General features: G+C 38.0%; 1 protein-coding gene across 1 annotated transcript; it reads right to left on the reverse strand.

The window, feature by feature from the left end:
* Positions 1–2,436: 2,436 nt before the first annotated feature.
* Positions 2,437–12,828, reverse strand: LOC146639161 (integrin alpha-6-like). Its single transcript, XM_085373686.1, has 23 exons — positions 12,784–12,828; positions 12,434–12,704; positions 12,210–12,329; positions 11,857–12,070; positions 10,770–10,966; positions 9,982–10,070; positions 9,747–9,874; positions 9,227–9,316; positions 9,076–9,140; positions 8,380–8,519; positions 8,004–8,147; positions 6,975–7,096; positions 6,719–6,869; positions 6,366–6,443; positions 6,211–6,290; positions 6,019–6,093; positions 5,794–5,896; positions 5,525–5,701; positions 5,340–5,441; positions 5,082–5,192; positions 3,284–3,388; positions 2,896–3,021; positions 2,437–2,523 (listed from the first exon to the last, which is right to left on the reverse strand). Exons 1-23 carry the CDS (start codon positions 12,826–12,828, stop codon positions 2,437–2,439), a joined length of 2,820 nt encoding a protein of 939 aa, XP_085229812.1.
* Between the last annotated feature and the right edge of the window lie 2,588 nt (positions 12,829–15,416).

Raw genomic sequence — 15,416 nt, forward strand, 5'->3', positions numbered from 1 at the left:
TTCAGCATCTTTAAAGTAACATTTTCTTAAACATTATGTGTTTTGTAAAGTGAACATTGACAATGTTTCTCACTTTCTAGCTTTTATGCTAAGCTGCTTGCTTTAGGTCCACCTTAAAAAAAGCAAATAAGCACAGTTTCCAAAATGCTCAACTATTTCCAGGAGATGATGAAAGTGACTGAATAGAACAGCTGGGGAGACAAGAGAATATAAGAGAATGTATAGATGCTGCAAAAGGACACTTAAATTGAAGAGAAATTGTAAAATCCCATTTGCTTGTAACAGAATTAAATCTACTGAGGTGGAAATATGCCTGTAAAATAGAAGTATGATCTAGAGAAGGATTTCCTTTCATAACATATCCATTTTACACCAATTACCAACTGTTTCCAACTGCTTTGAAAATGCTCAGTGGATAACAGGAACTGTGTAATGCTAACATATTAGTATGGACCAAATTCTCTGAGGACTGTTTCCAGCACTTTGTTGAACAAAACGCAAACAAAATGCCAGCATGTGAAGGTGGATATGTTAATTTGAAATGAAAGCCTTCAGCAACAGTAGGAACCGCGGCTAAGACTTCACCACACACAGCATTATATTGCACAAAAAAAATGACAAAGTGTTTCACAGTATTTTAAAAGCAACAGTGTTTTAATCATGTGCTTTCAGTGCTCAGCAGTCAGACAAGTCTGTGATGGCTGCAGTATTTCCATTCAATTTTAGGAAAGTTGTTTTTGAGTCCGAACTCACATCCATTCCTGCAACTCACATTCCTTCATGGTGAAAGTATAGCACAACTTTTTTTTCTTCATGTTGTTGTGACAGTTTTTTGGTATCAAACAAGTGACATTTTTTTTTGCTTCATTAAAAAACTGAAGAAAAAGATGTTGATTCTTTAATTTTTTTAAGGTAATTATATTTAATAACAGCCAAAATACAAAAACTAAACAACACATGCTTTAGTTACAGAATATTTCCATGTTCAGGCTTAGATCATATGCACAAGTCACCAGCTCAACAAAAAGAACAAAGAAGACATAAGAAGACTGCAGAGAACAAGCAAGTGATCCAAAGTGGACTACGAAAAAACAAATCCAAAACAAGAAACAAAGTCACTGAGGTAAACATGAAGACAAGAACAGATATAGGACAGTAAACTGGAAGGCAAACAAGAAGTAGAACAGGACAGACTGACAAATGGAAAGAGAACTACATCATTTAATAATACTAAAGCAAATGTTTACTTCTGTCTCAGCTCCTATAAATACATGGTAGAGACCTTTCCTATTTCTCTGATTTGTGCCTCATTGTCTCCTCTATCCTCCTGCTGCGATCTGGAAATCAGTATCAGTTTACCATAGTAAAGGATATCTCACTTCCTAAACTGCATCTGGAGGGCACGGAAGAGAAGAAAGCTTTTTTTCCTTTGCATGTGACCTTCACCACTCCTCTTTGAAAGATTAGGTAGCATCTTTTCTTTCTGTGTGAGAGGGTAAAACTTACCTCAGTGAAACACAAGAAAACAAACTGGATTAAGTATGAACAAAGATTAGCAGCTAGTGAGATGGTTTACAGTTTATGCTGTGAAGTTTAATTTAGAGCCTGAAATTGCCATTTAATTTAAAAGAGGACAAAATGAAACAGAAGCAAAACACTGAAGTGCAGGAGCTACAATTGAGAGCGCACAGGTGTGTCATTTATGGGAGCTGAATATCCAAACAGGCTTGTCCTCTTTATCCATTTTTTTCAGTTATTTAAGATGATCAGATTTTCTGCCTTTCACTGTTTTGTGTGTGATTAAAAAAAGGAGTATGTTTATAAGGTTTGACTGTGATTGTTATGCATGTAGTGAACATCTGCAAATTACTGTGCGTATGACTACAGTAATATAAAACTCTTCCATGCTGATTATGACAATTTAACAGAATGAAAAATTAACACTGCCACAAAATATGTAAATTTGCATTTACTTGAAATGCATGAAAAATGACCACTCTTAATTAATTAGCTGGGCATTCAAAACATTGTATCTTCCTTCTACTGGCTAGAAATAAAAAAATGTTTGGTAGTCTCTCCTTTTTTTGTTATGTAGCCAAGATGCTGAGCATTTGAGGTGAGACATAATCAACTTTCCACACCATGTTGGTAAGTGCACTTGCACACATACAACAGAAAGTGTTAAGTCGGGAAATAAACAACAAAGGAAAAAGAGGGAGACAGAAATGAAAAGGGGAAAATGCTGGAAAAGTGTAAACATGCAAATAAATTGGGTGACAAAACAAACAAAAACCAAAACAATAAAAAAATAAATCCTAACACATCATAAAATGATCAGATAATTCTGTGCTGATAGTAGAAAATATAAAACAACAGCTTGCCATGGAAGCCTCAGTGTTGTTCTTAAACCTTCAAGGTGTCCTTAAGGTTTGCCCTTTAGCCTTTAAGGGGCGCTGTCTCTATGTTTGGAGTTCCATTATCTGAGAACTTCTTCTTATGATCAATGCAGTGGATGCACCCACGCTTACAAAAAGAAATAAGGACAAGGGTCAGTATGACAGTTCACAGACAAGTTTGTAAAAAGTAAAGAATTCATGAAAAATATTAACTGTTTCAACTGTTCATTGTACATTCAAAAATCCTCATCTATGCCACATTTAAGTGCTTTCAGACTGCAGAAATTTGCTTTTTCTATTTAAAGTATTCACAATTTAGGAAGAATGCTAAGAGTAATGCTTACAACTGCTGGAAAAAACAAAACAAAACTGCTTTTACTGCTTTGTTGGAAGATTACCGAGAGACTGATTTGACACTACTGATGCTATGAACTGTATAGCTATCAGCTCAGTGAACTTTTAAAACAACATTTTACAGGTATTCTGTATTTCTTGTTACCTTCCACAGTAGGAAGCCTAAAAAGGCCAACAGCAGCAGCAAAGACATGACTGTCAGGAGGATTATCCACCACGCAACTTTGACCAGGAATTCAGTCTTTCTCTCAAGGAACACTGTCAGTTTTGCCTGTGGACATTTAGATAATAATAATAATAATAATAATAATAAGACCCAAAACAACAGTACAGTATGTCTTCAGATGCACAAATCCTAGAAGGCTGTGACTTTCTGTCCATCTTAGACTGTTACAAACATTATTTTAATGTAATTGTTATAGTACACTGAACTCAAAGGTAGCTCTATTAAAGAGCAACTGCTCATGTGAGTAATTTAACAAAATTGGTCTTAACAAACAAACAAACCTATTTTTTTTAATTTTTTTTTTTACCTTTGTCCTGAGTTTTTCTGGTTTAAGTCCAATGTTCTCTGGAGCGTTGGTTAGAGTCAGAGTTGCATCAACAACAATGAGAAGATAGTTTAAAGAGCTGTAATCCTAAATGGAAGAGAAAAACTGAATAAGATACTGGTGACATGCTGCTAAGTAAGGCTGGAAATGGGTAACAGAGTGAGAAACAAGTCCATGTGAGTGTTTTGTAGAAATAAGAATCTACACTAAATTATTGTTTAATTGCCATGAAGGTTTCTAATGGTTTTAATTTGTTCCTAAGTATTAGCCTACTCACAGGTAGGGATGGGTATCGTTTAGGTTTTATCCGATACCGGTGCCAAACCGGTACTTTTGAAACGGTGCCGGTGCTTAAACGGTGCTCGAACCGGTGCTTAAAGAATGGAGAACACACACTTTGTCCAAAAACCTCTCATGTTCAGCTGGTTTTTTGTAAAAAGATAACAATGTTAGCCTTTTCTGCAGCTATAGGGGATTTATGGCATCACTCTTGGCTGGAAGCAGTGCTTAAACAATGGAAAAAAACACATTTTTTTCTTTGGTCATTTTAGCCTTTTTGGCCAGGGTGAAGGGAGTATCTGCCATCAAACAAGACGACAGCTGCATGTAGCTATGATGATGTTTGCTAGTTCACCTTACATGCATTAATGTAATAACGTGGTTAGCCTACTCAACGTAAATTACACATGAACAACATTAAGCTCCTCACGCAGAGAAGAACGGCTGCTGCCATCATCATCCTCATCATTTCTGCTACACTGGCAGGGCTAGGGGCCAGGACTCTCCTCTTCGTGTTTTTGGGGGATGTTGCTAACTCCAGGTCCAAAAAAAAAAAAAAAAAAAAAGCTATACGTCGCCAGTTGTTTCATCAGATTCGAGGTGTTACCTCCTTTGCACAGTATCCGCTTAAAGCACTTGTTGCAGGCTGCTGAGTTTGCATCTTTTGCTGTGAAGTACAGCCAGACTTTTGACCGCTTCGCCTTGGGCATTTTTAATCTGTAGCTCTGCTCTAAAAGGACGTACGTACCTGGTCCCGCCTACTACACTCGCAAACGTAAAACGATTGACTAGAATCCAAGGTGTGTGACATCTCAGGGAAAAAGGCACCGAAATGTGCGCTGCTTTTCGGTCTGGTTACTACCGTTTATGTCAGAACCAATGGCACCGGATACCGGTACCCATCCCTATTCACAGGACCACAACTGTGTAAAATAATCAGAGGCGTTGCATTCACTTCCCTCATAGTAAAAGGCTTTCAAAAAAATTTCTTAAGTAGGCTTTATTCCTGTCTGTCCTTGCTCACTTTGTTGGTGATTTTTAGTGTTTAATGGTAATTTACAGGATGAACTGGCATTATAGCATTAATGACCACTCAAAGCGCTTTTACACTACAATCAGCATTTTACCTTTTCATATATATTCATGCAAAATGTATCTACTTTGCTTTTATACCTCAGGTAGATTTAGAATCACCAATTAAACTAAGACGTAAGCTGAAGACAAAGAACCCAGAGGAAACTTCACACAGAAACGCCAAAGACCATGAAATCTGAGCCTAGAATTTTCTACCATGAGTCCAGTACTACACTAAACACTACAACACTGTGTCACCTCTGGAAATAGAGGTTTCTATATGAGCTACTATGTACACCAGCTAGTGTCTAATTTTGATAGTATTCCGATTAGAGGGGGGGATATAGAATGATGTGGCTTGTTCCCTGAGAACAGCTACCTGCTGTGGCTATACACACTACAATAGCACTTTTCAGAAATGGAGCACCTCTGCCAAAGTGGCATTCCAAAGGCGAGAATGCAGAACAATCCGTGCAGTACTGTCCAGGCCCAGCAGAGGGCAGCGTATCTCCACACAATTCAATCCATCTGAGCAGGTCTAAAGGGAAGACAGCAGGCCTCAGGTGTGCATGTTCATCAGTCTCAGTTTGCATAAAGTATCAGTTCAGCAGTAAAAGGAAACTGCTGCAACATTTTAATTTATTATAATTAATGTTTAATTTTAATTAAAATATTATTCTCCTACCAGTGTTTTATATTTTCTTTTTGTTGGAAGAAATGTGAATCCATCAGTTGAGAGGGCTTTATGTTCAGCCTCACGTCTTTTTCTTGCTGTGTCATGCCAGCCCTTGGTATCAGACATGATCCGGTTAGATGTTAATTTGCCATTAAAGCATTGCTTACATTTCAACAATGACAGGATTTCCTTACCTTTACATGTTTAAGTGGACTGACTTCATCTACAGGTGAGCAGGGGACAGAATGCACACCATCATTGGTGATGTGAGTCAAGTAGAGAAGCCACTTTCCTACAGAGTTCTCCTTTGGCCAGTAGATGCTCAGTGATGCATTTGCAAAATGCTTCAGAGGTCTGCCCAAATTCGTTATCTATTAGAGAAACAGTGCATGTTTTCTTGGACCCATGAGAAAAAAATAACCAGCAGGATTCATTTAAAGTTTAGTACCAAATATCACCTTACCCTAAATTCATACTGAACTGAGTTTCCTATTTGATCCACAGATTTTATCGCACTTTCGCCCTTTACAATATCACCAATTGACACCTGAGAAGGTCTAGCGATCCTGATGAGGAAACACGTTATGATATTACATTAGTCATTTTTAAATCCTTCAAGCCAAATCAGTCATTTTTAAGATGACAAATGGAACAAGCAATGTTAATTTTAATTTAAAGGAGAACTCACCCGTTCACTTGCAACTGCAGCTCAAAAACAACTTTGGCAAAGGCCTGTATTGGCTTTATGGTCTGCTCACTCGTCCTACATCGCAGGAAGAACCAAGATTATTTGTAAATTATTCGTTTTGCTTACTGAATGTCATTTACATTCCACTGATCACTGATTAGTAACATAATCCCTTCAGATCAGCCTACTTACGTCTCCAGCTGTAAAGTGATGTTAATCAATTTTGTGCTCAACGTGAGGCCAGAAGTTGTGAGTATGACATAAAACGTTACCTGAAAGGAACAAAGTAACCATCAAACATGCAAATAGTGATGCAGATGTGGAAGAAACTGAGCAACGCTACTCACTTCAGCATCTCTTTGGAGTGGATTTCCCAGGTCACAGGCAATTGGCATCCTGTTGTCTGTACAACTCACTTGTTTTTCCTGAGGAAACAAGCAGGCAATCTCATTGTCTATAAATATACAGTGATTATAAAAAAGTCCTGGGAGATGACATCAAATTTTGGAGTACCAAAATTACCAAAAGTATCATTAAAATATTACAATATATTTTGTCCATCACATTTTAGAGTAACACAACAAGTAGGAAGTAGAAAATCAAAGTTGGAATCTAAAAGTGAAGCATAAGGAACAGGATATGGATTCATGGAGTAAAACATACGATCTAACGAGGGGAAAACCAGCTTTTCTGTACTCACTGCAGTGGTCGAGTAGGATGAGTAGCGCACTATGTCTGGGAGTGTAATGGCCAAACGACTCTGGTGTGCATCGTCCCCGTTTTTGTTAGTCACAGTGATCTCCAAAGCTATGTCTTCATCTGATGGAGTGATGACCGCAACACCATCCTCACTAAAGGAGTGACAGTAAAAGTTAATGCAGCTTTGGCTGAGGGGTCGCATGTTTTGGTTTCCAAAAAAAAGACTTTATTTTTGAGCTTTGATATTTTTGGTTTACCTGGCCAGTGATTTGAAAACATCTTGACCGGCTTGAGTTTTTTTGGAACAGAACTTGTACTGTAAGTCCAGGTTACTTTGACAAATTTTGTCACTGCCACAGCCTCTATTTATTAGAACGATCTGTTAAAAAAAGAGAAGAAACTCTTCTCTAATAAAGCTTCAGCTAGGTTCCAGGATTCTGTTCATATCCGTCACAACAACAGAGTTAAGGGCTTTAATTCACACAATTTCAATAACTGCAGTAAACAGAAAGATACAGTCAAGAGCATTCTAGTTTTAATTGTAATATTCTGTATTTCACTTCTGATACCTTCTGAATTTAAGTCGGTTATTCAACTTGTTCAAACACTGAAAATGGTCAGTGGGATTAAAATAAATGTGACACAAATCACCGGTTGATACTTGGAAGATGAGAGGAAATATATCTCTTCAACTGAATCGACCCACCTTTGCATGAACATTGGGGATGTCATATAGGCCCCTTTATACACCAGATTTACCTTATCTATGGGTTGATATTGTTACAGTTTTATTCTTGTGAAACTGACACTAAGTATGCTACAGGCTCATTTAAGTTTTGTTTTTTGTGTTGTGTTCATTATTTTCTGTCTGATACATCTATGCTCAGGTCCCCCTGAGGGTCTTTGAAATAAATACAGTATTTTTTTGTCTTAAGCTAACCCACCAGTCTTCAGGAAACCAACCATTTTTAATTTAACTTGAGTATATGTGTATATTTCTGACCACAGTTGCAAAGACATTGCAGCTGAAGCCAGTTAACTGTACAGTTTACACACTGTACAACTAGTAAATAAAACACATTAGTATTAGATTGATTCTTAATGATACTGATGTTGCTACATAAACATCCTGCAACTTTGATTTTGATTATATTTTAACTAAATGCACATGCAGGTGTAATGTGCAAAAACGTGAGTTCATTCAAAAAACTTTACTCTCTAAGTCTTCATACACCCAGCAAAATTTGAATAAATTTGACTAGAACTGCATATAAACTCATTTCTACCTCTGAGGAAGTGGTCTTCTGCTGGTAGCGGTTGAGGACAGGAGTAAAACTGAGCTGATCCGCACTAGCACTGGTTGTCTGACTGGAGCTCAGAGACACAGTGACAGAGATAGGAATATTCTGCAGCTTGTCCTTGATATTTCTCTGGAACGAAAAAGCTTTGCTGTGATTTAATGTGATTTTGTTTTTTTACCCACAAGGTTTTGTATAACACCTAATGACAAATGTTATTAGTCTCTGTAAATTGTACTACATTTTAAACATTTTCATTTTAAAGTAACTTTCTGCAAAGTCCAATATGACTAAGTGAAGTGAAAGTGTTGAAAATCAAGCAGCATTATGAGACTGTATGTCTTCTAACGAAATGAAACAGTACCAAAAGCCGGAGCGTAGTTTTGTGACAGGCCTGTCTCCCTTGACCAGACAGCTCCAGCTTTCCTTGAGATGAATCCATAAAGTTGACCCTGACTCTTGATTTTTTCATCTCATAATCAGCATCAGAAGTAAAGTTGAGCACTGTAATATAGATAAGTACATTCAACAGATTAGAAACAACTGACTCCAGTTAACATAGTATTAGTACTACTGTAAATAACTGATTATAGCACACCCATATATATGTACAGCAACATGTACCTAATGTTACACAATTACACAGTACAACTTAAATTGACCAGCTATTATTCTTTAAATGCTAAATGCAAACTAGAGCAGGTACAGGAAGGTTTTATCCCAGAACTTTCTTGGCACCATTGTTATCCTTTGCATCACATTAGCACCAATAAACATGTCAAAAAGAGAACAAATGTATCAGAATGCATTACTTTTTTCAGTTAACTTAAATTGTCAATGAACAATAAACCATCAAAGATATTGTTTTGTATTTGATCAAACTCCTGAGATTTTACCATAAAATCTACAATAAATGCTACAAATATGTACCTTTTATAGCCTGGGAACATATATGTATTTTTCTAGTCCTCAAAATTGTACACATATCAAGGTCGTATAATAAGCCTTTACTATTCCTCCAAACCATGGATTTAAGGAATACTAAACGAAGAAAACTTACTCAGTTTAGGGTTGAACGACTCAGGATGTGCTGTGTAGGTAAAACATGCTTCGACTGCAAAAAAACTTGAAGTTTGTGCAGACATGTTCGATTAAAACCCAACAGCGTTGCAGATAGAGCATGTTATAATTAGTGTTTTTGAACATCTTACCATATTTGCTCATCACATCGTTTCTTTGCGATGTCTATTTCATTTGGTGCAATCTTAAGAGCGGTGCCGACGGTGACCACTGGCCTTGCTCTGCAACATATATGAGAAAGAAAATCACTAATGAGACTTTCTGTACCTTCATATTTATAGAATCAAAACCAGAGAGGAATTTAAAACACTGAAACTACATGTAGTGGTTTGTGGAATTGAAGTTGTTCTGTCAGAAAGTGAACCATTAATAAATTATTGTGCATGTTTAAAAGTATTTATACAGCATATTTGTTTTAAAAAAGTAAATCAATATGATTAGAATAAAATGATCAGAATGATAAAATGTGTCTATTAAAATAAAACTGAGCTCGGGGTTAGCTTCTATCCAGAATAGAGAAATTGTTTTAACATAAAATTAAACTGAGCTTCAAGTATAAATAAAAAAAAGAAAATTAAGTGCTGGGATGCATTTATCATTGGTTACTTTTTATCTTGTGCTTATGCAGTAACTCTCTCTCTATATATACACCTGTAAACAAAAATGGAATCAGAGAGAGATCCAACAGCCAAGTCAGGATACTGATTATCATCCACGTCCAGGTTACCAGTCAGAGAATATCCAAACAGTTTCACTTTCTTTGATTGTGATGAAATTATCTAAACAAGAAAAGATATAAAGATAAGATATTAAGTTTTTTTGTATTGTAAATATTCATATATTATTGAATTTAATCGCTGATGTTGAGGAAGCTCAGCAAATTCACCTGTCCAGGCTCTCTGTTGACACCATCTGGAGAGCCATAGTAAAGGTATACAAGTCCAGAGCCCTCATACGGTGCTCCCACTGCAATATCTGTCAACACAGGCAAACACTAATACAAATCATGGTGACAACACAGAGACAACAAAGTTGGGGGTTTATCCAAAAATGCATTTAAAGAGCACCTACAATAGTAGATCCTCTTTTTTTTTTTTTAACATCCTCTTTTTTAACATGGCTAAAGTCATCTCTGTGAGCCAAGACTGAAGTGTCAGACTGCTTTAGCCACTCTGTTTCATGCTTCTTTTTTTTTTCTACTCTTGGGTCTGTATGATGTCAAAGAGAGGGCCTATCCCTAAGTAATTTGTTGGTAAATAGCATCTAGGAAGGCTAAGATACTGTGTAGTATTTGTTAATCATGCAAAGGCAAGTTAGAAGAGTCCAAACTGGAAATTAACATAACAAATCTTCAGAAATGACAGTATACTCCATGTATCACTTGTCTTTTGTGTCTTTTAATTCCTGTTGTTTTTAGGGCTTAAATTGAAACCCTGATAGTTACTTTGAGAAGATATGAGACGTCCTATTTGTTACAAATTTAAAGTCCAATTCATAAGCAATAAAACACTCCTGCTGTGTGCTGAGGATGAGTGTGGTTTATTACATTTGTGTATTTTATGACATAACTCGATGTGGTTTACCCAGTAGTGAATGCGGTTGGGGTATGTAATATTATCTATTGTTATTTAGTGACTTTTTCATATTCTGTAAACATAGTTAAAATGTTACAACCTCCATAATGATCTTGATTGATGTCTCCAATATTTTCTACTGCGAGGCCAAACATGGAGTCTTTATGTCCGAGAAGTTTGACTGGAACAATATTCTCCCAGTTTCTTCCTTTGTTATTGATATAGATATAGACTGCTCCTCCAACCTCGCCATCTTTGACAAAGAACTGCGGTGCTCCCACAGCGAGGTCATCCCACCTGCATGCAGCAAAAGAACACAATATAAAACCAATTACTATGAATACTACTGAATAGCAATAGAAACAGAAAGTTATATTGACTGTGTACCTCCTAATCTGTGATGAATAATGTGTGTTTGAGTGTAAAATTCACGATGTTAGCATGACAGCTCTCTGAATTTAGAGAAAGAGAAATCTATAATCTTTTTCATGAAATGCATCTTTGCTATTAGATACTCCGACTGAACCCTTTATTTCCATCCAGCCATCCATCTTCTTTCATTTATCTGGGGCCGGGTCACGGGGGCAGCAGCCCAAGCAGAGAAGCCCAGACCTCCCTCTCCCCAGCCACCTTCTCCAGCTTGTCCGGGGGAACACCAAGGCGTTCCCAGGCCAGCCGAGAGATATAATGTCTCCAGCGTGTCCTGGGTCTGCCCTGGGGCCTCCTCTCGGTAGGACATGCCCAGAACACCTCACCCAGGAACCCTTTATTTTTAAATCTGAAATGAACTCTAGTGATAAATCAATGAGGGGAACCATGGACATGGGTGATTATCATCATGAAATTTGAAGATAGATGGGTTGGACGAACCAACCAATAAAAATATTGTCATGGTCCTGGGTCGGTGACCCAGTGTTTTGTAGCCTTTTTATTTGTGTTTCTTGATTATTTGTTATTCAGGGTTGTCACTATTAATATTTTGGTTTCTGTTCTAGTATTTCTAGTTCTCAGGTTTAGTATTTTGAGTTCCTTCTGTTCTGCATCTCTGTGCCTGCCCTGGTCCTACAGCTTTGTGTTCCCTCCTTGTTGCCATGTCTGATGTCTTGGTGTTAAGCTTGTGTCTGTGCATACCTGTTATATTTCCTGTTTCACTGGCTGTGGTTTAATGGACATAATCTTCAACCTACCCATCACTGTTGAGATCCACCACTGCCAAATCATAGCCAAAGGAGGAGGCCAGGCCTGGTCCAGAGAGGACCAGCTCCACAGACAGATTTCTCTGTGCCATAGGGTCTGCCTTCAGAAATGCCACCTGTCCGCTGTAACCTCCTCTGGGTGCTCCTGATACGATTGTCAGCTCGCCCTTCCTGATGAGGGCCATTCCAGAGTCAATGGAGAATCCTGGATAGTACAGGATGATGCTGTTTCACTGTAATGTTTCACTTTGTAAGAGTTTTATCCATTGACACCACTAAAATTTATATCTTAATTTTAACATTTGCTTGACCATTAACCAGTATTCAAGAGAGAAGAAACTGACCCAGGTAGCTGTTTGACTTAAGAGGAATGAGTTTTGGGTTAAAATCGTCAATATTTCCAGTCTCGCGAGCATCCACACTGTAGATGTCCAGATTGTCCAAAACCTCCATTCTTACTATTCCTTTGAGCAGGATCATTTGGGTGAAAACAACATGAAACATAAAAAAAAACATGAATAAGTGAATATATTTTGCCAAACCACTCGACTGCTAAGCTCTAATGTACCTTTCCACTGATAAGCTCCTGGTGCTCCAAATAGAAGGGATATGTTATCCTTTGCAAAAGATGCTCCATGACCCTGCTGGCAGTAGGCAAACCAGTCGTGGTCCTTTTGACGTCTTGTTAAGTGTTCTCTATCACAAACGACCCTCCGCCAGCTCCTTTCTTCTTCCCCCACCTTCAGGTCGTCTCCTAAGAGGTAGCACTGACCCGTCAGCAGGTGAGGAACGTAAAGACCTGGGGTTATGTCCCAATCCTGATAGTGATGCGCACAAGTCTAAAAGGTAAGGAGGCTAGATTTACAAAAGATGTTGACTTTCTTAAAATGTCCTTTAAAATCTGAATGCATTCCTTACCATTACATTTTTACCAGGACCTTGGCTCGTGACTCTAACTCCCATCCACTGGTTATTTATGCCTTTACTACTGAGGAGCTCTGTAAAACCAGATAGTTGAGCTCACTCTGTTATTGTTTAGTTGAGAGAAAGTTTTATGATTACTTCCCAGAAACAGATTTACATTAAATGAGTTATAAGATAAGATAAGATAACCTTTATTAGTCCCACACGTGGGAAATTTGTTTTGTCACAGCAGGAAGTGGACAGTGCAAAAGTTATGACGCAAAAATTAGAATACAATAAGAATAAATACAGTACACAGCTGTACAGAATAGAATAAAATAATATACTATATACAGTAGAATAAAATAGAATAAAAATATACAATAAGATAAAAATAGAATACGAATGCTATATACAACAACATATCAGCAAAATAAATATACTTTGCTGCTTAGGTCCCCAAACCCTTACAACAGCCTTTTGTTTAAAGCATTAGAGATAAATTCTACAGATATCTTGTTCTATTTTGCACTTAAACGCTTCAGTAAATATTGACAATGAAATTTGAGCAAGTGTTGGCATGTGTTTTCTCTTCTTTTTCTTTACATTTTGGCACAATTTTAAGTAGTTATATATGGTATTGGACTATTAAACAGGAGTTTAAATTAATAACTTTGCTGCACAGTGTTTTAGGTGTGTCACGGTTTGCCGGGGCAAGCCGTGTGGAATATTTAGGACCAGGGCCCTATTTCAGGAAGCCGGTTTAGAAAACTCAGAGTGAAAAATGATACTCAGGGTTGAGTAACCCCGAATATTCGGTTTCAGAAAGGCTGATAACAATTAGTTCAGTCAACGCGGAGTTGCTTTAACCCCAAGTTAAGCGCGCGCACGAGGATACATAAAGCCCTGATTAGTGGAGCACAGATTAAGCGAGTCACCATGGAGACAGAGGGAAAGAAGGCGCGGTCAATGTATCTTACAGCGCTTGAGGCCGAAATTCTGATGGCAGCATATGCCGATAACATGCAAATTCCGCAGAAAAAAGTAACACAGCTTCAGCTGCAAAAGAAAGGGAGCATGCATGGCAAAACAAAGCCGACAGAGTCAATGCGTGAGTGTCAATTTAAACATTGATCTAGGGATTTCCACCCATTTAACACGTTATTTTATTTTATTTTATTTTTTATTTTATACATTTGATTTTGTGATGTGATTTGAGCGCAGGTGCAACCCAACAGGCCCCAAACGTTCCTGGCAGCAAGTAAAAATGAAATATAAAAATATAGTCCAAACAGGTAAGGTGTAATTGTATTATGAGCCATAGTGCTTGGTCTGTTTGTCCGATGTAAATCGATTGCAGTTAGAGGCTACATTAATTTCCCCTCTGTAAGCACTTATTGAAATTATCTGAGCACATTACAAGTACATATTTGCTTACTCTGTATGTTCGAATGTGACCCGTTATAGCCAACAGAAAAAAAGCGGAGGCCCGAAAAACAGGTGGGGGTCCTCCACCACCACCACCACTCACAGAGCCTGGCCACTTGGCTTCCACATTTGTGATAATGTTGGCAGCATCACATATGATCTTCACAGTGCAGAGAACACAAATTAGCATCCATTACTATAATGAAATAATTTGTTAGTTTGAAATGCTACAGGGAACTATGTACCTGCACATTAATGCTGTGGAAAGACTTCCTGTTCACATAGTCTCCTTCATTTACTGAAGGAGCAATGATTGGAATGTGAGTGCCATCTATACAGCCAATCACGCCTGGGAACCGTGAGAATAAATGTAAAATTTAAGTAGTAGTTCAAATATCACCACATCATGAATTAAGTTTCGTTCATCCTGATACCTGCAATTTTGTGGCATCCCTCTTTGATGAATCTTGTGGGTCTATGACCGGGGAACACCACAGACGAGTACAGGAGACGTTTCAGTGCAACTGTAACATTCCTGACTGCCCGACAGACGGTAGCCTTGGAAACGTGCTCAGCGTCACCAATATTATACAGAAAGCTCCCGTTTGCAAAAAACCGAAGTGCAATACAAATAATATGTACAGAACTGAGAGGATGTCCGCGATGTGTCACATGAGCAATATTAGGCCTGAGGATGTTATTCAAATAAATTATAGATTGTGCTGAAAAACGGTAATGTTCACACAGAAAATCATCAGGAAATGATAAAATGTCCGAACGCGCTCTAATCACTCTCTCCCGGCGGAGAGCTCTGTGGAGAATTTGGGCTTCAACATCTACTGGCTCTTCAAGGAAGGGGCACGCCATGTCTGACACTTCCTACAGTCAGGTTTCTGACAAAGAGGTGGAGAACGTCAGGGTTAGTTGAAGTAAACCTGCTAGGGGGCAGGTTAGCTTCACGGCGTGTGTCGTCATAGTAACTCACTCAGAATTAATCTAAACTCGCTTTGTGAAACCGAAAACCCAGAGTTTCCGTTAACTCAGGGTATACTTACTCAGAGTTTGCACTAAACCGGCTTCCTGAAATAGGGCCCAGGACGCGGCAGTTCTGGTGCAGGTGAGTATTTATTAACGAAGGGAAAAACAAACAACAAAGGCACTGGGAACATGAAACTGGAACCTAAACTGGGTAAAACTAACAAAACAAACCAGAAACGAAG

This window comes from Diplotaxodon limnothrissa, linkage group LG2, assembly GCF_057381915.1.
Source record: "Diplotaxodon limnothrissa isolate DT_005_m linkage group LG2, D_limnothrissa_male_GT1.1, whole genome shotgun sequence".
In the NCBI taxonomy this organism is placed as follows: Eukaryota; Metazoa; Chordata; class Actinopteri; order Cichliformes; family Cichlidae; genus Diplotaxodon; species Diplotaxodon limnothrissa.